Genomic DNA, 23,620 nt, shown 5'->3' on the forward strand with positions numbered 1-23,620 from the left:
TCCCACCCGCAGATCAGCGACTCGTTTACGATGACTGGTCGAATGTTTCCCTCACCTTGGGATCGAGGGAGGACCGAGTGTTTATAAACCGCTGTTGTGCGGCTGCTCAGTGGACTTTCTCTCGCCGTCATGCTAGACTGATGAACTGCAACGTCCTTATGTAGATACTGTAAATAAACCCATATTCCTCGTTCTCGATGAGAAGTAGTCCTTCCCTTCAACAACGTCCTCAGCGTGGATAAGTTGGACGACGGCATGGGCCAGCTACCTTCTAATTCATGCCCGACTCCAATCTTGACAACGGGTTATGAGCGATGGGATTGAGCGCCCAATCCTTACAACGCGAGATGGCTAGCTAGCTGGAAAATGCTTCGCTTAACTCGCACAGTGCGCGGGGTCTGCATAACGTTATTTAAGCTTTCGCCGATATCGTTATCGCATCTATAGGGTTCGGTTGTGTCGATCGTTAAGTATAGACAGGCAGCGCCATCTCCAAAAGCCTTTAATACGGCCATTCGCTCTCGTGCAATACGGTCGGGGAACGGTACTGCATGCCCTACAAAGGTCGTTACAGAAATGGGCGCTGCAATGCTGCAGTGTATGGGAAACAGTGCACATACGCTTAGTGTGCTAAGGAAAACGATACAGAAATATACAGGAATTTCACAGCGTATTCCTGAAAGAAACTAAACGTGAATACAATCACGCGCATATTTCCAGTGCGTAGTTACCTATAACTAATGTGTATACTTAAAGCAGCTCGATATTCGCATTCCAAGTGCCTCGCTTGACAAGCGCATGCAAGACAGTGTAAGATGGCCCACAGCGCGTTCGCATTATTTCTCGCTTCCCACGCTGCGCATTCCATGAGACCGTGCCGTTCGTAAACCGCGCTGACCGCATTTTTTTTCTTCTCTTCAGCGAGAAAACGGCGCGTCATACGTGGCACGCGACGGCGCAATAAAACCGCGCTGCGTCGTCAGCGATTCGTCGCCCCGAGAAGGAAACGCGCACTCGGCTCGATGCAGCTGCGACGCCAAACAACAAAAGCAAGCGGAGGCAAGGTGCATCAGTAAATTGCGCTGTCGTAATGCCGTATATTAAAACGAGTGTTATGAGGCAACCCATGGATCGATCTGAATTTAGGGGGATGGAATATTTTACAAAAATTGCCGAAAAAAAATTTGCTGAGGTTTTAACTCTCGTAAACGTATAGTTATCACAAGCGAAATGTCTGTTTGGCTTGGTTTTGCAAAGACTATGCACGCTGTGTTTCCTTATTAAAGCTAGGCCACACTGTTTCACACATGCGGCGCACGCTGCCGAACTGGTCGTCCGTGAAGTCGCGGTGAAACGTGGCCGTCGGGCCGGAGTTCGTCAAACGTTCGTTTCGGGTGCCGTATCCACCGGCTGCGTCTTCCTCTCCATGCTGTTCGTGTTGCAGAACGGCGGCGGTTGCAGTACGCTTGGTAAGCTTCTCTATAATGTGCTAAGCTGGCCTCCCTTTGCTTTCGCTCTAAAAAAAATTCAGGCACGAAGTTTACAAATCCGTAACTCTGTACCAAAAACAGCTGTTGCAGTTATGTAAATTGCATGTTAGAGCATCTAATGCGGCCAAATTTGATATATAAATATGCAGCCTCAAAGCCAAACATTCCGCAGAGATATGCCATGGTTGGGGACAATAACTGAATTAACCAATAAAAAAAAATACAAAACTGCAACCGAAGTATGTTTCAAGAAACCCGACGTTTCGGAGCCAGAACTTCAGGGGAGAATAAATGGCGGACATGGTGATGCGTTTTTGGCGGATAATTCGACAGGCATGCGTAGACTTTGCGCAGTCCTTGGTGGAATAAAGGTCACATTGTACAAAATGTTGGTTTCAAATCACTTGCTGCGACTCAAGTCAGCGGTCAACTCCCATTTCCGCATTGAAATGAATGCTCGGGTCTCAGACGGTACGAATTGTTACATATTTTAGAGGGGTCTTTCGGCGGTTCGCGAACGGTTGAAAGTGCTCTAGACCATCGGGCCTCATTGCAAACGCGGGCTTCAGGAATAGGTAACGCTGAGGCGACATGCGGCGATGACTGTTCACCGAAGTGCTGCTGGCAGTCAAGTCAAACAACGCCCGATTATTCTGAAGCAGCTCAGATGCCTTGCGGCAAGGATAGAGGCGAGAAAGAACCTCGGACTCAATCTAGACAAAACGAACAGACACTGGAAAGGTTGATAGTGTGAGCGTCAGTGGATCTACTGCGCTGACACCAAGCGAGATTACGTTCCTAAATCAGTTCTAAAGGCTCTACGTGTGCATTTTGAATTGTTAACACGCAACAACATGTTTGTTGGCTTCTTATGATATGACTAATGAAAATCGGACCCCTCGGTTATCCCCTTTCTTCTCGTTTAACACGTGACAAGTGGTATGTCCATTCTGTTGTTTGATAAGACGCTTTAATTTGTTGCCTTCTCTTTCTGCGCACGCCTCGCGTATATGTAGCCCTTGTTTCTTCAATAAAGGTTACTGTAAGTGTTTGTGTCTGCGTCCCCGTTTTGCGCGATATGCCATCAATTACCAACTTGTCCGAGCCTTGCCGATCTCACTTACATACAGCCAATCTGACTCTCTCGCTCGGCTCAAGCATCGTCACCTTGGATCTGCGATTTACCGACCCGGGATCGTCGAGCAGGGCACAGAGCGACGAGAACCGAACTCCGCACTCCCTTCTGAGCGTAGAAGCCACAACACCCCTCGCTGCATCATCTTCGGTTAAAGCAACGATGGCGCAAAAGGGCGAACAACAGGAGACGAACACAAAAGCGCCGAATTCCAATTAAACATGTTCATAAACACGTGACCACTAACTGCAAGAAACGTGGTAACTTTCACGAGAGTTACGATATGTGAAAATGAAAACAAGCCTTCGGCAGGAAGTAAGCGCTTTTCCTGCGCTGCCGTTGCTCGAATGTGGCCTGTACCATGGCCGCTCGATGAAAACGCACAGCGCTTTCATCGAGCGGCCGTGCCTGTACGTATGCCAACCCGCAGCCCCCCGTTTCGAAAACTAAAAGCTATGTGCAGAACGCTTTGAAAACGCTGGGTTTCGTCAAACACACGCGCTGCCGCGGATGCAGCGATGAGCCCGTGCAAACCGCGGTAAAAAAAAAAAAAAGAAGAAGACAGTAACGCGGAAAGAACAGGGTCCACGCACCACCACCGTCGAGTCTTTTCTCCCTCCGTTCACGTCCGCAGTGTCGTCGCCACACGCCCTTTTTTTGATCACGCGAGGCACGATTGTACCCGAACCGTCTTCACAACTGCTTCGCGCACGACTATTTTTGGGTCCACCTCCGCCGCGGCCCGAGAACGCTGTTGCGAAGAGCACCACGAGACCGGCCTTCGGCGACGGAAATACAGTGGCGCGAGACGGAAACACTTCGCGCGAGTTCGGCTCCCGACCCCTTTGGTCACGGAGTACGGCATGGTTATAAGAAGCCGTGTTTCTTTCGGAATAAACGTTGTTGAAAGTCAGCGCTTGTGGTGTCTTCTTGTCTCGTCTCTTGCCTACATTTTGCGCTGTTACTAGCAGGGAGTACGCGTGTCGCCGCGTCACCTCTCGGAAGACGAGCGAAGTGGTGGCGAACACCCGGCTCGTATACGGAGCGCATTTGTTTGCTAGCACCTACAGTAACTCTACCAATAAATATTTCACGGCAGGTGACTGGACCGTACAACAGAATTACACGAGCCTAGGAATGCGGTACGCGAGAAATACACCGTTGTCCACTTCAAAAATAACTTGTATCCAATTTGAAACTGTGCCGAACCGCGATAGGCAATTAATTCCACACTGGCAGCCTTCACTTTTTGTCAGAGGTGGCTTCGGACCTTCTGCTGAGAAGCACAATGCGGCCGCCATGGTAGGTATCTGGATATTATAGGAATATACCAGACACGTTTTTTCAAGCTGGAAAGGAACTACCACGGGCTACTAAAAGGATGATATCCTGGTCAAACCGGTAGATGTTTGAATTCTAGATTATCTACGCGCAAGTACAATGTAGGCAAGTACAAACAAGATAATCTGGCTCGACACAGTGCAAGGTGCGTCCCTGTGTTTGAAAAATGCTGTGTCGTTAAACAAGCAAGGTAACTGACCAGAGGAGAAATTACCGATGCAGATTTGCTTGACAGACTTCGCGAGCAATGCGTGAGCACCCATTCCAACTCTCATATTGACAAAGTGCTTCTGAGCAAGGTGTAAGCTATTTTCTTCGTGCTGTGTCGACTATAATTGTGCGACCGCAGAGATGAAACTTCAAAATCAGTACTGCGTATCTTTTCTCGTTCTAGGCGCTGACATATCAGGTGACTACGAATAACCAACTAGCCCAATTTGCGCTCTAGTGAAGGCGGCAAACTCTTAAAAGAAGTTTTCATTTGTTGACGCTAACGTTGGTCTCAAAATTCCTTATCTAGCAACATCGACATCTAGGACTCGTGCGACAGTAGTGCGTTAGCATTAGTCTTCCCCCATGACGGGCCTGGCCTCCATCAAAATTAAAGAAATCTTGCCACCATAAGATCTATACGAGTCTTATGGATCGGTCGGGAAGGTTATCAGCAGCTGGGTTTCCGGAGTCGGTGCAAGTTTTGGTCGTAGAGGGGCTGCTGAAAAGATGCGGGTCAGACAGCACAACTCAAGACGCGGCAAATCAACGGACGGAAGGCAGAGGGAAGGTAGCGGTAGTGCCCATATCTGCATAGAACGGCACATAGCACAAGAAAATGGCTAGCTGGGTGGACACAAACGTGGTCAACAGCGCCAGAAAAACACGGGAAAATATGTCGGTTAACAGACCCGTACCGTAAGCCAGCTGTCGGTTGCTCTACGAATCATCGTAAAGCACCAGTGGGTCGCGTAGAAGCTGTTGTTTATGAGCACCCGCTGTCCTGTGGGAAAAATACATCGGACAGACAGGAAGGTGTCTATAATGACCGGTTATACGAGGTATAAACGTGAGAAATAAGCTATGCGGTCATCGGGCAACTCACTGTCAGGAATGTGGTTGTGCGCCGGTGTATGCATCCTGCCGGGTTCTTGCGAAGCACAAAGATGTGCGCGAGATTACTGAGGCTCAGGCTACCTGTCGGAATAGCGATACGTGTGTTAGTGCCCCTTCGGTCGACTTGTCAGATAAGGAGGCGGCTTTTTTTTTTTTTGGACGAGTTGGCGCCACTGTGCATGGGTTAAATAGGTGGGTGTTTCCTGAAAATCAAGATGTTGAAGTTAGCGCATTGTGGTGCCGTCTCCCTTCTGTCCTTGTTCGCTGGCGCTAAACATGCTTTTCACGACCTCAGTCGCCGGTGAGAATGGCGCTGCGAGCTGCCACATCACGACGTCACTATACGCATCCTCTGTAAACTCGTTCGCTGAAACGGTTGTTACATACTGTAAACGAGTTGCGAAGCTCTGCCAGTCTCAAGTTTCGAGGGCTCAAACGTTATCAAAAAAAAAAAAAAAAACGTAGCAGGAACTACCTCGAAGGCCCAGGTATAGTAGAAAGCAGTTCACAGGAGCGAACATTCACCGCAACAAAGTCGCCGCTAAAGCTAAACAGTGCTCCACGAAGCAAGAACGAAAAACAAACAAACGCGGTTAGTGTTTTCAGAAGAGAACAAAGGCGAGAGAGTACCAGTTTGACATCTCGGTGCCACTAGTAATTATCGTAGGATTACACACACCGGCCAATGTGCCGTTTCTTTTTTTTTTTGCAATGTTTTGTCGCAGGCGACGGGACAAACAAGAAAGGCGATCGCTGAATTTGCAGTGCGCCAATCAAGGAGAGGTCAGCATACAACCTCAGTGGTGCGGCTGTTGTCGCCACGCTGCGAGGTTTCAGGAGGTTGGGGGTAAGGCCCCTCCATCCACCGCTGGCGCGTGTATGGAGGGGCTTTAGTTGGTCCGCAACTGGGATGTCGCGAGCGAGACGCGGGAGGCGTCGACCCATCCCCACGGTTTCTCGGCGATAGCATCTTCATCGACGAATCCCGCCACACGAGGCAGCATGCGCTTGGCTGGAGAAAAATCGTCTCAGCTCGGACACCCACGAGACGCCGCACGAGTGGGGATACGCTGCGGTCGACCGACCATGCGCGACCGCAGCTTGCCGTGGGGCTGCGTATTTACATAGACGCAAGCGCGAGGAAGGAAAGGCCGATGGCAGGTACAACCGCCAGTAGGATTCACGGGGCGCGTTCGACAGAGAGCCTCCCGGCTTGGTTGTTGTGGCCGCAGGGGTCATGTGTCTGAAGGGCCTGAAGTCGGTTTTATAGCTGACAGGGGGAACCTTTATTTCAACAGCTCGTCACGCGAAAAAAGAAAGCTGTTAGGTGGATTCAAGCGCTGTTGTCATCGAATATGGAGACTTTCTTTATTGAAGAATTCGGAGTGACTGTAATGTGGCAAGCATATTTGATGAATTTCGAGCGGGCAATGGTCAGCGAATGCGCCACAGCGGTGATAACCTCCGCAAGCGATAAAATTGCCTATGTGTGTAACAAGTGCATTGCCTCTGAAGAGCAAGAAAGATGTTATTAAGCACAACGACGAAGACAACAGCAATGTTTCAGGTCCCCCGCCCTGTGGGCATTAATGTTATGCGGCGCATGCTATCCAGCAACGCTTGGGGTTCCGCCAAAGCGTTACCGGTTGCACCAACGTGCTCGTGTAAAGCATGCTTCACATGCTGCGACCGGAGCGAAAGAAATCGGTGCATTCGCACGCGACTGCGATTTCAAGAATGCGACTCGTGCGACGCCCAGGCTTGCCTGCTGCCAGATATTGTGGCCCACGTACGCCGCATAATTCTTTTATAGTAATGTAAAAAAAAAACCACCGTGCTTTACAATATTATTGACCCACTATGCGTGTAACAACAATTGTTGCAACATTTGCACATCCTCAACTAGAATTTGCAAGCCCTGTGTGGTCGCCTCATCAAAAATATCTTATCAATATGCTAGAAGCTGTACAGAACAGAGCAGCACGTTTTATTTTTTGCGATTATAAGTGTTCTCATAGCGTAACTGAGATTAAACAAAATCATGACATCATTTCGCTTGAAACTCGCCGTTGCATCGCACTTCTCTGTTTGTTTCACAAGTACTTTCATGGTAATAGGCTGCCTCCGCTACCTCTCGCTAGGCCTTTGCGCATATCAAAACGCCTCCATAACAATTTCGGTTACTGGCGCATCTTCGGTCACACATTAACCTTCAACAGCTCTGCGCTTCCACGTGCCATTTCTCTGTGGAAGGATTTGCCCGACACTATCACTTCCCTTACGAACCATGATTCCTTCCGCAACCAAGTCAGCAGTCGTCTTTCAATAACACCTTTTTAATCTGTTCACCGACTTATCGCTTTTCACTGTTATTTCTCGGTTGCATTCTGGTTTGTACTGTGCATCAGTTACATTTTGAAAGTATGCTGTATCTCTTGTGTTTGAATGCTTTGTATTAGAAACGTATAAGTGCCACTTGCTACATAATATGTTTACTAGCTCTTATAGTACTGTTGCCGTCTATAACCCCCTTATGCCATGCTCCTATATATATATATATATATATATATTTTTTTTTTTTCATGTTTCAATCCCGTGAATTTTACTTTGCATTGTATACGCGTGACAAGAACATTTTTCTAATAGTGTAGAGTGTACACTCTACACTCTTAGAAAAATTTACACCCTTTGGGGCTTATCTTGTCCCACAACGATAATCGTCATCTGTCTTGCCCGCGTTTCCTTTCTTTAACGCTGCGAGCACGGTACTTTCCAGTCACGAACGGCATGCGCCTTATCAGTGTGACGCAGCATTCTCGACAGGAAAGTAGCGAGCGCCGAGTTTTCGAGAAAGGAAACGCACGCAAGGCAGATGACGATTATTGTTGTGGGACAAATATACACCCCAAAGGGTGCAACCATTTTAAGACACTCTTAAAACGGTTGCACCCTTTGGGGTGTATATTTGTCCCACAACAATAATCGTCATCTGCCTTGCGTGCGCTTCCTTTCTCGAAAACTCGGCGCTCGCTACTTTCCTGTCGAGAATGCTGCGTCACACTGATAAGGCGCATGCCGTTCGTGACTGGGAAGTACCGGGCTCGCAGCGTTAAAGAAAGGAAACGCGGGCAGCACGGATGACGATTATTCAATCTAAAAACTGTTTGCACCCTTTGGGGTGTATATTTGTCCCACAACAATAATCGTCATTTGCCTTGCTTGCGTTTCCTTTCCTGAAAACTCGGCGCTCGCTACTTTCCTGTCGAGAATGCTGCGTCACACTGATAACGCGCATGCCGTTCGTGACTGGGCAGTACCGGGCTCGCAGCGTTAAAGAAAGGAAACGCGGGCAAGACAGACGACGATTATTGTTGTGGGACAAATATACTCCCCAAAGGGTGCAACTGTTTTTAGAGTGTTGTTGTGGGACAAGATACGCCCCAAAGGGCGTAAATGTTTCTAAGAGTGGAGTGTTGGGCAAAGTGGGGTGTGTATCTTTGGGGTGTATCTCTGCCACACAACAATAATCGTCATCCGCCTTGCCCGCATTGCCTTTCTCGAAAACGCCGCGCCCGCTACTTTCCGGTCGGGAATGCTATGTCATGCTGATAACGCGCATGCCGTTCGTTGGGGCCACTTCCAAGCCGGAGGTGGAAGAGGACGCGACCAATAGACGAGAGGGCGCCACCTCTGAACTGTACGTTGTTGTGATCGGCTGTTCGCTCCGCGACACCCTTCGGTCACGGCTCGCACAATTATGGGGAACGCTTCGACGGCCTCATCAAAATGGTTGTCGACACGGATTATTTATGACCAGCGCGAGAGTACCTCGTTCAGGTGAGGTTTGAGCAATTAGCATGATACGGCCATCAGCTGTCAGCCGCACGAATTGGCATGTCCAAGCCGGAGACGCGGTCAGTGCGATGATCCGGCCATCACCTATCAGAGTACGACCGGAGTCAGCATACGTTCCCCTCTGGTCCCTGTTTGTGCCCATGTGACGTGCGTGCGTTTCCGAGAATGTCCCCCCCCCCCCCTTTTGTGGGAAAAGGCAACCGACCTCCGGATTGGTGGGACCTGATGTCATCGGTCTCCTGACTCCGGATTGAGTGAAGTGACTGAACAATGATCACGCAAGGCATAAAACGAGCAACAGATGGCGGCAGTGATCGGCGACTACAACTTCATCATCAAATTTTCTGTATTACTTTGCATTTTCTTGTACTAGCAGAATAATTTCTAGCAGAAGAAGCTTCGCAACCACTGACACCCACAGCCAGCGAGCAAGGCCTACCGTCTTCATCGGTGGTAGTTAGTGCGTACAGTCGAGAAAATGGCGTGCCTTTTGAGACATTCCCCTATTTACTGTACGCGAAAAAGGACCGTCGTAATAAGACAAACAACTCCGTGAAACTTTGATTTGTTGCAGATGGGCCATATTAGTACAGAATAAACTCTCCTAAGCAGAGCATCATGCTCAGCGTGCCGACTTTGTTGGCAGCCGCCGATCGCTCGAGCTGGTAGGCCTAGCTCCCGGTTGTCGAAGCAGCAGCTGACGGCGCTTGCAATGAAAACACAGTGAGTCATAAAGCGTTTATTTTCGTGAGCATTTTAGCGTCTGCACAATTATGTCGCGGTTAAATGAACACAGAGTTGGTTCTCTCTATACTCTGCCGGCAGCAAAGAGCAAAAAGGCGAGCCGCCTTGCACGGTAGTCGCTGCGCGCGGCCAGCGTGCGAAACCACGTGTGGGCAGTCGGCGACACGCCGTCCGTGTGCTTTGACGACTCCGCTCTTTGTTGAAGGAGCACGTGTCGCTCGCATCAGTCCCGTGCTGGCATCAGCAGCCTCTGAATATACAACATTTTTAACGCAATCTTCCTTCAGTGCGGAGCCTCGATGAGCCTGGCGAATAGCAGCAGTTATGACGTAATAGTTATGCGAAAGCCCGCAAGGTGGAGAGATGTAATTAATGAAAGGAAAATCAGACATCCACCAGTTCGTAGCAATTGCTACAAAGGAAACCCATACGGGTTCCCCGAAACAAAAGCCTCACAGGTGAAGAAAAATTTGTCCTTGTCTGGGACTCGAACTCGGGACCACCGCCTTTCCGGGGCAGCCGCTCTACCATCCGAGCTAACCAGGCGGCTAGCAGATGGCAGGGCGAAGTCGAATTTGTCAACAACTTGAGGCAAAGGCAACAGTTTGACATAATAGTTCTGTGGAAGCCCGCTTGGTGGATGTCTGATTTTCTCTTTATTAGTTACTTCTCTCCACCACTCGTACTGGTACCGATTGCGCTTTACCCAATGTGGATTGGAGTCACCCCAATATAGTGTGCATTATACAAGCTTACCTAAGGATTTCTGCGAAAATTGGCTTCATCTGTGCACATGATGTTGCTCAAAAAGTCTGTTGACTCATCGGCTTTTGTAAGGACCGAATTGAAGAAATCTAGACGATTCTGCAATCCCATATCTTCCAAGCATTGGTGCTGGTTAAGATGGTATGGACGAAAGGCCGTCAATTATAATATTCCAAACTGATGACTTGGAAATTCGTATCTGTGCGGCCACGTCCCGCATGCTAGGACTCGAAAGATGGAGTCCTCCGCTGCTATTTCTTGAAGCTGCCAGTTTGCCTCGGGTTTTAATCATTTCTGATGATAGTCGATGCGTTTGGTCTACAACCACACTTCCATAACTGATATATATTTGTAGCCTTCCTCTTGTTGCCATTTGCAGCTCCCAAGGCAAGGATCATGTTTACCTTCTGCTCATCATAGAGACATGGCAACTGGGATGACACAAAATGCACCTTTAAACCTTTGCACCAATGTTGTCAATTCACTTTTGTAGGGAAAAGTCTTGTGGCAAAAAAAAAGAAAGAAAACATTTGTCCACTTTATCTACGCTAAGACAACTATCACAGCCTGTTTCCAACTAACATCAAAACGCAACGTGTTACTTCGGCCTGGGCACGCCAGATAAGGAACTAGCTCGATCACAATGTTTTTCTTTATTTGCTTTATTTCGTTGTGGCGAACTCAGAGGGAGCCTGCTTGAGGGCACTGCTTTAAGATGTGGATAGGAGTGCAGTCGCGTGGTATTTTCCATACTTTGTGGGGTTTATTTATTTGGTTATTTTGAATACTTTCCTGGCTTGAAGGCATTACAGAAAGGAGTGGTAAGTACAAAATTAGTACAAAAAGTAAATTAGTGGTAAGTACAAAAAAGTACAAAGCAGCCCATAATTATACAATAATAAGTTTTAAAAGCGGCCGAAAATACAGTGGTCTTGAATTTGTCAATGTCAGAAATGGCAGTAATGGAGGGAGGGAGCTCGTTCCAGTCGACACTGGTTATTAGTGCGCAATTTGTATGTCACTGAAAACACCACAGTTAGATGTCCCTTGGTTGCGCCTACAAATGCCTCATTGACACTTTGATAATTAGGATAGTAAGTCTTGAGTTGGATAATTATTTACAGTTACCTAATTAAATTTCAGTAATTAAAAAAATTACTGGCAGCTGCTCCAATATACTGCAAACAATATGCACTAGGTTTTTTCTGAATAACGCATCGCTCTTTCTTTTAAATCTTGGTTCATGATAGTTAATTGGGAAACCCTGTGTATATTTACGACCTCTGCATGCAAGTGACAATGTTTCAATTTCTAATAAATGTTGTAAATTATTAGAAGTGTTTTTTCTTTTTTTTTCATGAGTCGTTAGCATTACTTACTGAAAAGATGAGTGATACTAAGGCACATATCATTCACGTGCATTTCACACGCCGTTGATAAAAGACATTGCCAAAGGGGTCACTGAAGTCTACAGGTTTTTTCAGGGTCAAAAGAGCACGCAAATCAATTTGAAGCGAGGTGAACATACAGCAGCATATTCATTCTCTAGGCATAGGCTATCCATACCTTTAGATATAATTGTTAATTGGCTAACTCTTTCTCTATTCAAAATATAATAAACTTTATCCTGTGCATTTATTTAAATATATTGTGTATGTACGTGGTGTCTATGGTGGAAATTAAAAACAATGTTGAAGTGAGAAAATACACGAGGCAGCTGCTGCTGTTGCTTCTAATGCGCTTGTCCTCCTAATGTTAGCATTGGCAGAAATAATGCGAAATTATGAATTAAAAGGTGTGCATGTCAGCGCCAACAATGAAGCAGTAAGCTATTAGCCACAATAAATTTTAAGCGAAAAGGTTGAGGCAACTCAAAAGAAACCTCACAAGATATGGGTGACAAAACTCTAGCAATGACACTTTAGGTGGGGGGAGGGGAGGCTACGGCATTGCAGGGGGGAGGGGAGGGGCACTCCGGAAAATTCCTGAGCGGACTTGGACTCCGGAGACCCCCTGTAGTCGGCACCTATGCACACACATACCCCATACAAAGCATACCCAGAAATTAGAGAAAACAGCTGGTGCTCGCAGCACCAAACTCACGTTGTAGCTGTGGTGAGTCTTCTCCATTCTGGAGGTGGATGCGGATCATCTTCAACCAGTGCAGGTTGGTCTGGCAGGTGGCTACCAGCTCCGCCTGTGGAACACTTCATCATTAATGACATGATGTCTCTCCTCGTGACAATGGAATTGCTTTAGAGGGACTGACAAGCGATCTTTAAGGACCTAGTTTGTTTATGGCACAACGCAAAGCTCACCATTGGTAGCGTTTACACATGCAGTGGTTACTATCAGAAGCACGTAGACATTTTGCAAGCAGAATTTTTAGACCTAAGACGCCTCCAAGAGAGTGAGAGTCCCTCCTCCAGCAACGCTGAGAAGTGAAAGCGATGTCGATAGCCTGCCTCACAAATTGTGAAAGTCGCTCATTGTTCTGCTTTCACCGAAGTGAGTGCAACTGTGGTTAACCACTTACATTGTGACCTTTTCAACCACTTTTGAAAATAAAAAACTCAGTGCCCTTCCACTCTGTGAAGAAGGATGACCAGCGAAGCTGTGTATGTGGGCCCCTTAATGGTGAACTGCACCTCTGCCGTGGGTCGGCCCGGCATCGAACTATCTTCAGGATCGGCCCATGTATGGGGAGTGCTTAACGCCTGCTTCACCTCCGCCACGGGTCGACCCAGCATTGCACGATCTTGAGGATCGGCTCAGGTATGGGGAGTAATTAACGTCTGCGTCGCCTTTGGCGCGGGTCGGCCCGGCATTGCACTATCTTCAGTTTCGGCATACGTATGGGGAGTGCTTAATGCCCGTTTCACATCCGCCGCGGGTTGGCCCGGCATCGCACTATCTTCAAGATCGGCCCATGCATGGGGAGTGCTTAACGCCTCCTTCACCTCTGCTGTGGGTTGGCCTGGCATTGCACTATCACCAGGATTGGCCCATGTGTGGGGAGGTATTTTTTTGCTTACCATGCCAATAACAGGAAAATTTGCTTGGACGGTAGAGGTATACAGCTTCGCTGAAAAAGCTTGTACTATAAGTTCGCATTGTTGTAAAAACCTTTCTTATATTTGTACGGTGTTTTTCCGAAAGTACAAACCTACGTCATGGCTCGCTGGCCCCTGTCGTGATTATTCTGTCAATAGATGAGCCAAGCCAACTCATAGAAAACGAAGGCGATGGCAGCGCCACTTTTCTACTCGCTACAAACCAAGGCCTATTGGGACATTGTAAGTTAGAAAAAGCTTGCATCAGAAAAAAGTGTACTGCATTTCTATACTAATGAAAAGACTACGAACCGCATACACTAATAGAAGGTCATATGACAGGCCTCTTATATACCCATTCATGTTTTTGCCGTGTGGGGTGCTAAAGGTCATTTTTCGTGACTTTTCGCAAATAATTGAAAATATAAATCCATGTTTAACGAGAAAAACGTGGCTTGTTTTTAGCCACTGTAATAGGCAATCTTTCCATCAGTAAGGTTACCTCAATTCATGTTCTAGGCGGTTGTCTGTTCCTTTAACTAAGCTACATACGATACAGCGTGTTCGCAAACAAGTCCTGGAAGATGTTTATATGGACCCAAGTCATTGCAGAGTAAAGAAATTGTAGTAGAGGTACTCAATGACCTATGGCATCATTGTACGAATGATTGGAATTTTCGAAAAGATACCATGAATACATACAAACTGACCCAACTTTCCATTATACCCTGAAATGCCGAAGGGCTGAAGTGATGGCACAGTTATGGGTGTTTGCTAAGCTGGCAATGCTGGGCTCAAAGCATAGGTGGAGCAGTTGGCCAGCGCTTTGCAGTGCTCCATTTAATTTCCAATTCTTTTTATAAATGTTATGCTTTCTTTGGCTCTTCGCAGCCCTCCACGTGGATGGCTGTCTGGCTCAGTAAACTGGACCTGTACTGGAGATGGTGTAATCAAAGGTTGCACATATCATTGGGTGAATCCTCATATCTGTGCACTGCATATGTTCCTGCCAGGGTTTCAATGTGGTTTTTAATGCAGGCTGATCCTGGAGGCAGCACATCATCACAACGCTCGCATGCCTTGTAGCATTTACCAAAAGAGCTAACCAACAAGTGTGCTCAGAAGTGTATCTCAGCGAGTCTATAGGGAAGCTATTGCCTGAGTGACAATCACCCTCAGTCCTGAAGACAAGTCCACTTGTCGAAACGTTGGCTCTTGCTTTCATCTTGTTTTCATTTTGCTCATCGTCCTGAATTGCCACCTTCCGCATTCCCCGTGTTTTCCCTGAATCACCTTCAAATAGTACTGGCATTTTTTTTTTTACAACCATCACACTAAGTGACAAATCCTGGTGATTACGGTGGCATTAGGACAGTGATGAAAGGTAAAAAGCACAGAAGACAAAATGAATTGCAACGAAATGCACCCATTGGTCTTCAACTCGTGGGCATGCACATTTCATTCCCTGCTAAACTACAGGCACAATAATTGAGCCGATGTCCAAGAGCTCAATACCCGACGTGGTAGCTTAGTAGGTATGGTTTTGCACTACTAAGCACAACGTCGCAGGATCAAATGCCGGCCGTAGCAGCCACATTTCAATGGGGGTGAAATGGGGGAGAAAAAAAAAAAACGCTATGTCCTTTGTATAGGGGTTATGTTAAAGATCCCCTGATCGTCAAAATTTATACGGAGTCCCCCACTATTGCGTGCCTCATAATCAAATTGTGGTTTTAGCATGTAAAACATCAGAATTCAATTCGATTTCAAGAGATTAATGAGGTAGCACTCACAAATTTAGGTGGTGACATTTTCTCCCGGGGCCCCTGAGGAGCATCCATGCCAGAGGCAGCGATCTTATGCAGGCTGTTGCGAATGAATGTATAAGCACGAGTGCTCTGGCCCAACAGGTGGTGAAGGTCCTCGATGTCTGAATCCGAGTCAAACTCCGTAGTGCCCCCAGGCTGCACAAATGAAAGCAACGATGAAACCAGGACAGATTTCAACCAGGAAGCGAGCTTACAAATGAACTTTATGTACTCTACCAATGTGGAACTTTAAGAACTTGAATAAGTCATAATTCCAATAATACATCAAAACAAGTCAACAATTGAGATCCCACTTGGCCTAGGTGAAGAATCTTCAGAGCATGTGCAATGCAGATTTATCTAGCTTACGACAATGAGGTACATAATTGGCAGGTTTGCCATGCTTCCAGCAGTCCTTGCTACTTCACTGCCATGCTGAAGTGCTAAGCAATCCAAGTGCCAAAGTTGCGACCTTTCCGATAGAGGTTTATCCTGGTGTACTACAAATGGCTATACATTGTAAAGCACTGGCAACAGTTCATTTATTTTAAAATGTTAAAAAGATATATAGAGAGAAAACTTACAATGTTATTCATCATTGAGCAAATCAAGTGCACTAAACAAGAGCTGACCTTAGGAATGTGAAGACCACAAAAGAAGCTATTATCGTTTGCAATGACCACAACAAGATCAAACTTGATGTAGCAGTTCTGTGGAAACCCACAAGGTGGAGAGAAGTAATTAATAAAGGGAAAATTAGACATCCACCCGTTCGTAGCAATTGCTACAAAGGAAACCCATACGGGTTCCTCGAAAGAAAAGCCTCAGAGTTGACCAGGACAAATTTTTCTTCAACTCTGAGGCTTTTCTTTCGAGGAACCTGTATGGGGTTTCCTTTGTAGCGATTGCTACGAATGGGAGGTTGTCCGATTTTCCATTTAGTAAGATCAAAATTGCATGAAATAAATATCTCCCATGTGCAGCAGTGCTGAAGAAGCTGCATTGTCCCAACCTGTTTCATGTTAGGAATGTGAATTCCTAGCGTCCATTTCGAGCATAGGTCAGCAGAAAAAACCGATACTCACTCGTACTCACTCATCAATATTTTCACAGCCTACGTACTCACTCACTGGCATTCACAGCGACTTCCATTCACATTTACTGGTACTCACTCACACACATGATCCTTGTGTCTACTCACACTTGCTGACTGTCACGCACGTACACTTAAAATCACTGTCACTGACTTTCGTTCATACCCGTGTTAACTGGCCCTCACTCCTGCTCTTACTTAGGTCCATTTCGTACGGTTCATTCGCCTTTCATCCTTCGTCACTCATGAAAGCTCTATCGTGCACCTGGGAAATGAGTGTGGCTGATGTTTGTGGTGCTCTTTCTGTCCTAAACCTCAGCAGCTATGCACCAACTAGCCCTACACGCTACTTTGCTAAATGAGTGTGAAGTGAGCATTCACCAGTGCACTCGTGAGTGAGTATGATGGACACCAATGGTTTTGAGCTCCTATTTTATCGCAATGTAAACGTCTAAGCACCTTGGTGGCAGGGCGGCCTTTGTGTGGGGATCGTCTTGGGAGGTCTCTGGGCTGGCCGCTGAGCGAGGAAGTGTCCGATGGGCTCCCGATGAAGGCCCAGTAGTCGTCCCCAAAGTCTAGCAGCTTCTTCACCTGGTCCTCATCTGCAGTCTGCTCGGAGTAGGGCTCGCTGAAGTACGGTGGGTCCTGCATTGTATGAGTAGAGGTGCACACTGTGTTTTCAAATCTATCAGTGACATACTTTCTTGTTAAAAATGAAAACACATTTTTGCAAATGCTGTTGGTTAGGATTGATAACCCATCAAAACTACACATGCACAGTATATATGGTCTGCTCTTAACCTAAACGACACCCAAGTGGCATTAAGAACAATGCTGGATCAACTTTATGAGAAAACAGGGTCTTGTATGAAGGGCCAGGGAGGAAACTGCAGTATGCCTGCCTTCAGTCAGATCTCCGCTGAATTTAGTGACGAAGTTTTAACTGGGTGCCTCCTTTAAGAGTGAACTTTACTGAATGTGCCCCGGGACAGAGCAAGCACTTCACCTGCAAAGTTCTCTACAGTGAATTTTACATCTAAGAAGAAAGCATATTTTAAAAATTTGAGCACTAATGGATTCATTTAACACGTCTGGGTGCACATTCTATCATTTGGGCAAGTTAAAAGTTATCAAGAGGTGCTTTCAGGTGTCAAGAAAGAAACAAAGTAATATGTGCAGTGTTTCAAGCTACCACACGCTGCAAAGAGAGGGTAATCCCACAAATGCCCAACATGAAGGTGTATGGTTTGTGCAATCTTCAGATTTAGCGAATTCAGTGCACTTCAACTACTTCTGGCCCAGTCTCTTTAGTGTAATTTGCAATGTTCTCCATGAACAGCTACAATATACGGTGGAATCACGATACGATAAACATGGGTACAGTGAAACTTCGTTAAACCGTAGTTGGCCAGGGCTCGGAAAAAGTACATACTAAACAGTAGTACTGCTTAGCCGAAATAGCATGAGATCACCTACTTACATGCCAAAAACGGAACTCAAAGAGAGTGCGATGAAAGGGGAAAAAGACATGCTGTATTTATTCCCTTCGTGCGGCAAAAGTGCTACTTTCGTTTGATGCTGTGGTGCCCTAGTAGCGTTGACAGCGGCCTCAAACTTACTGAAGCAGCGAGTCAGCCCCCTTTTTTCGGCAAACACTCGTATGGCAGATTCCTCGCTGGCGTTGCATATTCTTCATGCACAGGCACGGTAGCGTTGCAGAAGTCGTGGGGCGCCTTTTTTATTGTCTGGTGCTGTTCTCGTCGCAACAATTGCATTCATGAGGCCGATGTAACACGCAACTTCTGCCACTGTCCGGCCTGAATCGCCTGCGCTGTCACTTCCCGTGTCGCCCTCATCACTGTAGCTAGGTGACACTTAGGCAACAACAAAGGCAACGATGATGAAAAGTTGAACCTCGTAGCCAACATCTCTTCGCGGTCGCAGCAGTGCTGCCGAGCAATTTCTTCGCATTCCAAATGCCACACACCATAGTCAACAGTAGACCCATGTCGCGTGCTAGTGCCGACTTCTTTGTGTCACATTTGATAGCATGAACTATGTCTAATTTTATGCGAAGCATATTACGAGGGCTCAACCCAGCTCCTCAGGCGCGGCGGTGTCGCCTTGAATACCACGTGACACCGTAACGTCACGACAGAAGAGAAGTGGCTTTGGCTCAACTCTTGCAAGATGGGCTGGGTGGGAATCGAACCAGGGTCTCCGGAGTGTGAGACGGAGACGCTACCACTGAGCCACGAGCACAATGCTTCAAAGCGGTACTAAAGCGCCTCTAGTGAATGCGGTGCTGCCTTAGAAACGAGCTGTTTCTAAGGCTCAGGCGTGCGTCGCTTGCTCAGGCGCACATTTCGTTGCCGCGCCGAACGCTCCTTTGCTCGACGCTCACCGCGTCCAATGCGGGGCGTCCAAGGCGAAGCAGAGCAACGCATGAGTTGTTTCTTTGTCTAGCCGAACCAAATATAGCCAAGCAACAGCAGTTCACCAAGCTAAACAGTGGTTCAACAACTAAAATAAAGGCTAGTATGCTTCGCATTCTGGGCTTAACCTTACCTAAGCCACAGCCATTTTTTCTTCTACACTGAGAACCTGGCATCTTTTTTGATCCTAGCTTCGGCAATAACGCGAGTCCTTGCTCGCATGACGCCACAACGCTCTTTGGCACGGTGCCAAGTTGATGTTAATGTTGATGTGGCTTCACGCACAAACACACAGGGCACTTGCAGGTCATTGTTCTGATCTCTGAGGCTTGTTGTTCTGCCGGGCCGCCCGATGGAGACGACATACCGCCGTGTTTGTGCGACGAAAAGTGGAAACGCTGTGTGTTAACTGATACGTACGCAATAAACTGGTACGGTTTATGCGGATACAAAACACATTATGTTCAATGGCCGCTGAGTCGGAGATTTCACGCAATGCCAAAAACAAAACTACTGTTTAAGCAGGTACAGTTTAACAAGGTTTTATTGTAAAACCAATTAAACAAGAATGTTTGTTCCAATACACATTACAAATACAGTCGAGTCCCGCTACAACGAAATTGACGGTGCACGAAAAAAAATTCGTAGAAGCGAAAATTTCGTTGTTGTGAAATTCACAAAAATATGGCTAACCTGAACTGGTAAACCACAAACAAACTTTTATTTCCAGAAGTCAAGCAGTGTGGACTGCTTCCCTTTTTTTCCTAGGAGCATCATGACGCGATTTTCGCATTCGGAGAGTAGCTGCATCGCGACGTCGTCATCATGCACAGCCACGCTGTTTCTGATGACATCCAACGCATCCAGTACGCGAGATGTGGCCGGTGGATGCAGGTCTGGAACTTCGTCGTCATCCGACTGCCGCCCGTCGTCGCGGACACTTTTTATGATGTCCTCATCGCTCAATTCTTCACGGGCGATCACAATGACGTCAGCGTCGATGAAGTCGTCCAGCTCGACACTGGATGGCACACTTCCGGCACCTTGAAGGGCCGCCCAGGACGCAATTACGTCTGCTGGCGGTTGCACTGCTCCGTTGCAGTCAGCAGCATCCTCAGCGGAGTCGATGTCTGGGTCTCCGAGCTTGAGGCCAGCGTGCGTGAAGCAGTTCGCGATAACTGGCCGTCCAGTGGTAGCCCACGCAGCAGCCATCATCTGCAGCGCCATGTACAGGTCTAACTTCGTGTCGTGACCGGTCTCCACGTTCAATAGGAGACGCTGCATCACTCGCTGGCGGTAGGCGCACTTCAGACTTCTAATGACACCTTGGTCAAGTGGTTGTATGATCGAAGTGCAGTTCGGCGGAAAGTACTTCAGCTCCACATTTGTGAGCTCCACATCAATGATATGATGGGCGGAGCAATTGTCCAGCAATAAGCACACCCGCCGGCCCTGCCTCATGTCGCAGTCAAATGACGCGACCCACTCGGAGAAAATGGCCCGCGTCATCCAGGAGCGGCTGTTGGCGACATATTTTACGGGAAGGCTCCTGTTACCTTTAAAGCAACGGGGCCTCGCACTCTTCCCAATGACTAGCGGTGGGCGCTTGTCGGATCCGTCCGCATTGGCGCACAGCAGCACGGTCACACGCTTCTTACTGTGTTTCCCACCGTGGCAACGCTGACGTTTCATTTCGAGGGTTTTTGACGGCATCATCTCGTAAAACAGGCCTGTCTCGTCAGCGTTGTATATGTCACACTTGGCATAGTCTTTCAACAACGCCGAAACGTTTGTAGAGATCCAGGCAGATGCGCTGCCTGTGTCTGCCGATGCCGACTCGCCAGAGAGCGTCTTGCCGACAATGTCATGGCGGGCCTTGAATCTGCTGAGCCAGCCTGTGCTCGCCTTGAAATCTTCAATTCCCAGCAGGCAAGCATAATTCAGGGCCTTCTGCTGCACGGCGTTTCCACTGATTGGTATGTTTTTCGCCCTCGTCTCGACAAACCACGTGTACATGGCCTTGTCGAGGTCTTCGTGCGCCGACGGCGTCAGCTTCTTCCGCTTGGCTGATGTGCCCGAAGCAAGAGCTTGCGCTATTGCTTCTTTTGACTTCAAGATGGTGGACAGCGAACTGGGAGAAATCCCAAACTTCTTCGCAACGTCGCCTTTCTTCTCTCCGCTTGCGACTTCGGCCAGGATCCGAGCTTTATCCTTCAGGGATAAAAACTTTCGACATGGCGGCGCCATGTCGGAAAGCACGCTAAAACAGAACGGCTTCTCTGATCAAGTCGAATGCCGCAACACGTGCACAACATGAACTGCCAATTGCACTAACACTATAATTACACACCAATGGCGCCGAGATGCAGCATGGACTGACGAGACGACTGAGCGTCGGCTTTGGATTGTCTGCGGCTAACAAGTTTCAAGCCAATCCCAAAGGTAGGCCAGTCTCATCGCCGTCGCCATCGAGCAATGGCGGCCCCCATGCTCGGTCATAAACGGCAGCTTCTTGTGGTGCAAACACGCGATGATAACTTTGCAGACGCTTTTTTATGTGCAAAATCTTCGAAATTGCGTTTCCTGCGCGGCAAATTAAGTTTCGAGCCTGGAATCACTTCGTCAGATTTCGTTAAAGCGGAACGGCATAAGAAAAAGTGTTCATTGTGGTGAGGATATTTATGCATTTACTCCTATGGGCAGCTGATGGGGAACTGAGAATTATTCGTTGAGCCGGACATTTCGTTGAAGCGGCGTTCGTTGTAGCGGGGTTCGACTGTATATGCTTATAATGAAATGAGATATTGTTGCGTTTGCTATGAGCCAGATGCACGACCTGCAGTAGTGTAGACGGAGCCAAACACAACACACCCCCCAGCATATTGCACATCGACCAATTTATGCACAGCTCGCAGCACAGAGCTGCTAGAGGCCTGTGCCCTCTACATCTCTGCCTTGAAGAACATATCTGACCACCATCTTTACCAGTCCAGCCTATCAGGTGGTAGAACTCATCACCCGGACCTAGTCTCTTGCACTGGGCCGGTGTGGCGGTTGAATGCTGTAAAGGGAGGCATCCTTGTTGTTCTAGGTGTAGTCGCACTCCTCTGCTGCGACATGGTGTTGCCTCGGCGCCTTCCCCATGAACCAGTTCTTGAAGGCATTGCCTCTGTGGCCTGCGGTACACCTCTGAGGTGGCAATCCTGTATTCGTCTGGTTGGAACAGGACCAGGTTGTGCCAGATAAGCTGCAGGGTTTCTCGCTTTTCTGTTTCTACTGTGAAACACCTTGGACGCCATGAAGGGGTGAGGACTGCTGCCGATACATACCATTCCTGGTTGCATCCACACCCAGGTACCTTCTTGAGGTGTCCGTAAGTCCCTGTGTGATGTCAGCTACCGAAGACAGCTGCCCGTTTTTTTCTTGGATTGAGAATCTTTGTCACCCACTTCTTGACGCGCTGCTTTTGATGCACTTGTTGCTCCTCCTAGGGTAGCCTTGTTTGGAGTCTTCTGCCCATCAAAAGTTGTGCAGGGCTGAATACTGTGACATTGACTGCATCTCTGTAGTTCACAAGGCCCAAGGAGGGGTCCGCTGCTTGTCACTGTGCAACAAGCTCTTCACTGTGCATGCCATGCGCTCAGCCTCTCTATTGGACTGAGGTTAGTTTGGGCTGCTTGTGACATGTACAATGCCATATGAAACCATGAAGTGCGCGAATCCCTTGGACTGGAATGGAGTCCCGTGGTCAGATTGCAGTATTTTTGAGATGCCGTGCAGTGAGAAGATGCTTTTTGAAATTTTCATGACTCGGCATGCTGTTGTTGGCTAGAGAGTGACTATTTCCAGGTACTGCGAGTACAAGTCAACTAGAAGAAGGATTTTTCAAGAAGTAGTAAAGTCTGTCCCTTTATATGGAGCAAGTCTGTGCCAAGCACTTCCCAGGGATGATCTGAACGCATTGTGCTGCAGAGAGGCTCTACTGGATTCACACGATACGAAGCAAACTCCTCACACCTGAGACAAGATTCTTCAAGTCTGTACTGATGCCAGGCCACCACACCGACTCACGGGTTCGGGACCTACATCTGTTGATGCCTTAATGATCTTTGTGAATCAGCACCAACACACTTGGCGGGAAGGTGGCTGGGATGACCCTACAAATGCCTTTGAGAAGAAGGCATTTGTGAGAGCGAGTCGATGAGAGCAGCGTACTTTGCAAGGTGCAACGGAAGCTTGTTTCTCCTTGGGAAGCCACTCTGGCAGAGAAAAATTTGTGCACTGCACTCACCACCTTGAGCATGCACCATTTTGACGTCTTCTGGCTGCAGCGCTGCTACTGTTGCCAAAAAACCTCAGTGGCAATGCCTCAATTTTGTCCACAGGATGAGGAATATCTGCTGGCTTCATGAACATGTGACAATGTATAAGTTGCGGTAAGTGGCTTTCCTGGGACTTGCTACATCTTGAAATGGCATGACATCACTTTGAGTCTCAAACGCTGGATGCGAGGTGGCAATGCGTCCATGTATAGCTTGCCAAATAGTGAGGCTAGTGGTTGATGATCTGTTTCAACCTCAAACAACAGGCCTCACAGAAATGCGTCAAACTTCCGAACGGCCCGCACAGCGACTAAGGCCTCGTTTTCGGTTTGGCTGTACTTTTACTCTGTCAAGGAAGCAAACATTGCATTTGCAGGACTGTTCCCAGGCCAAAGGACCTCGCATGGGCAGAGACGATCATTGGGTGTGCAGAAATATACTTTGCCATGCAATGGTTGGAGGTGAGAATGTT

At 47.7% G+C, this 23,620-nt stretch overlaps 2 protein-coding genes across 10 annotated transcripts in view; both read right to left on the reverse strand.

The window, feature by feature from the left end:
- Positions 1-23,620, reverse strand: part of LOC135920784 (serine-rich adhesin for platelets-like) — a 658,268-nt gene that overhangs the window by 68,184 nt on the left and 566,464 nt on the right. For all 9 annotated transcript variants that reach the window (XM_065455046.1, XM_065455039.1, XM_065455040.1 and 6 more), the window contains 3 exons: positions 16,851-17,036; positions 15,284-15,454; positions 12,541-12,634 (listed from right to left, as the gene is read on the reverse strand). In XM_065455046.1, the coding sequence (XP_065311118.1) occupies positions 12,541-12,634; positions 15,284-15,454; positions 16,851-17,036 (451 nt within the window). The remainder of the gene's footprint in view (positions 1-12,540; positions 12,635-15,283; positions 15,455-16,850; positions 17,037-23,620) is intronic.
- On the reverse strand, positions 19,547-20,542 carry LOC139047379 (tigger transposable element-derived protein 6-like). Its single transcript, XM_070521205.1, has one exon. It carries the CDS (start codon positions 20,540-20,542, stop codon positions 19,547-19,549), a length of 996 nt encoding a protein of 331 aa, XP_070377306.1.

This window comes from Dermacentor albipictus, chromosome 7, assembly GCF_038994185.2.
Source record: "Dermacentor albipictus isolate Rhodes 1998 colony chromosome 7, USDA_Dalb.pri_finalv2, whole genome shotgun sequence".
NCBI lineage: Eukaryota > Metazoa > Arthropoda > Arachnida > Ixodida > Ixodidae > Dermacentor > Dermacentor albipictus.

What these genes read in the sequence shown, in the direction of transcription:
- LOC139047379 (XM_070521205.1), bottom strand. Translation starts at nt 20,542, where the DNA reads ATGATGCCGTCAAAAACCCTCGAAATGAAACGTCAGCGTTGCCACGGT.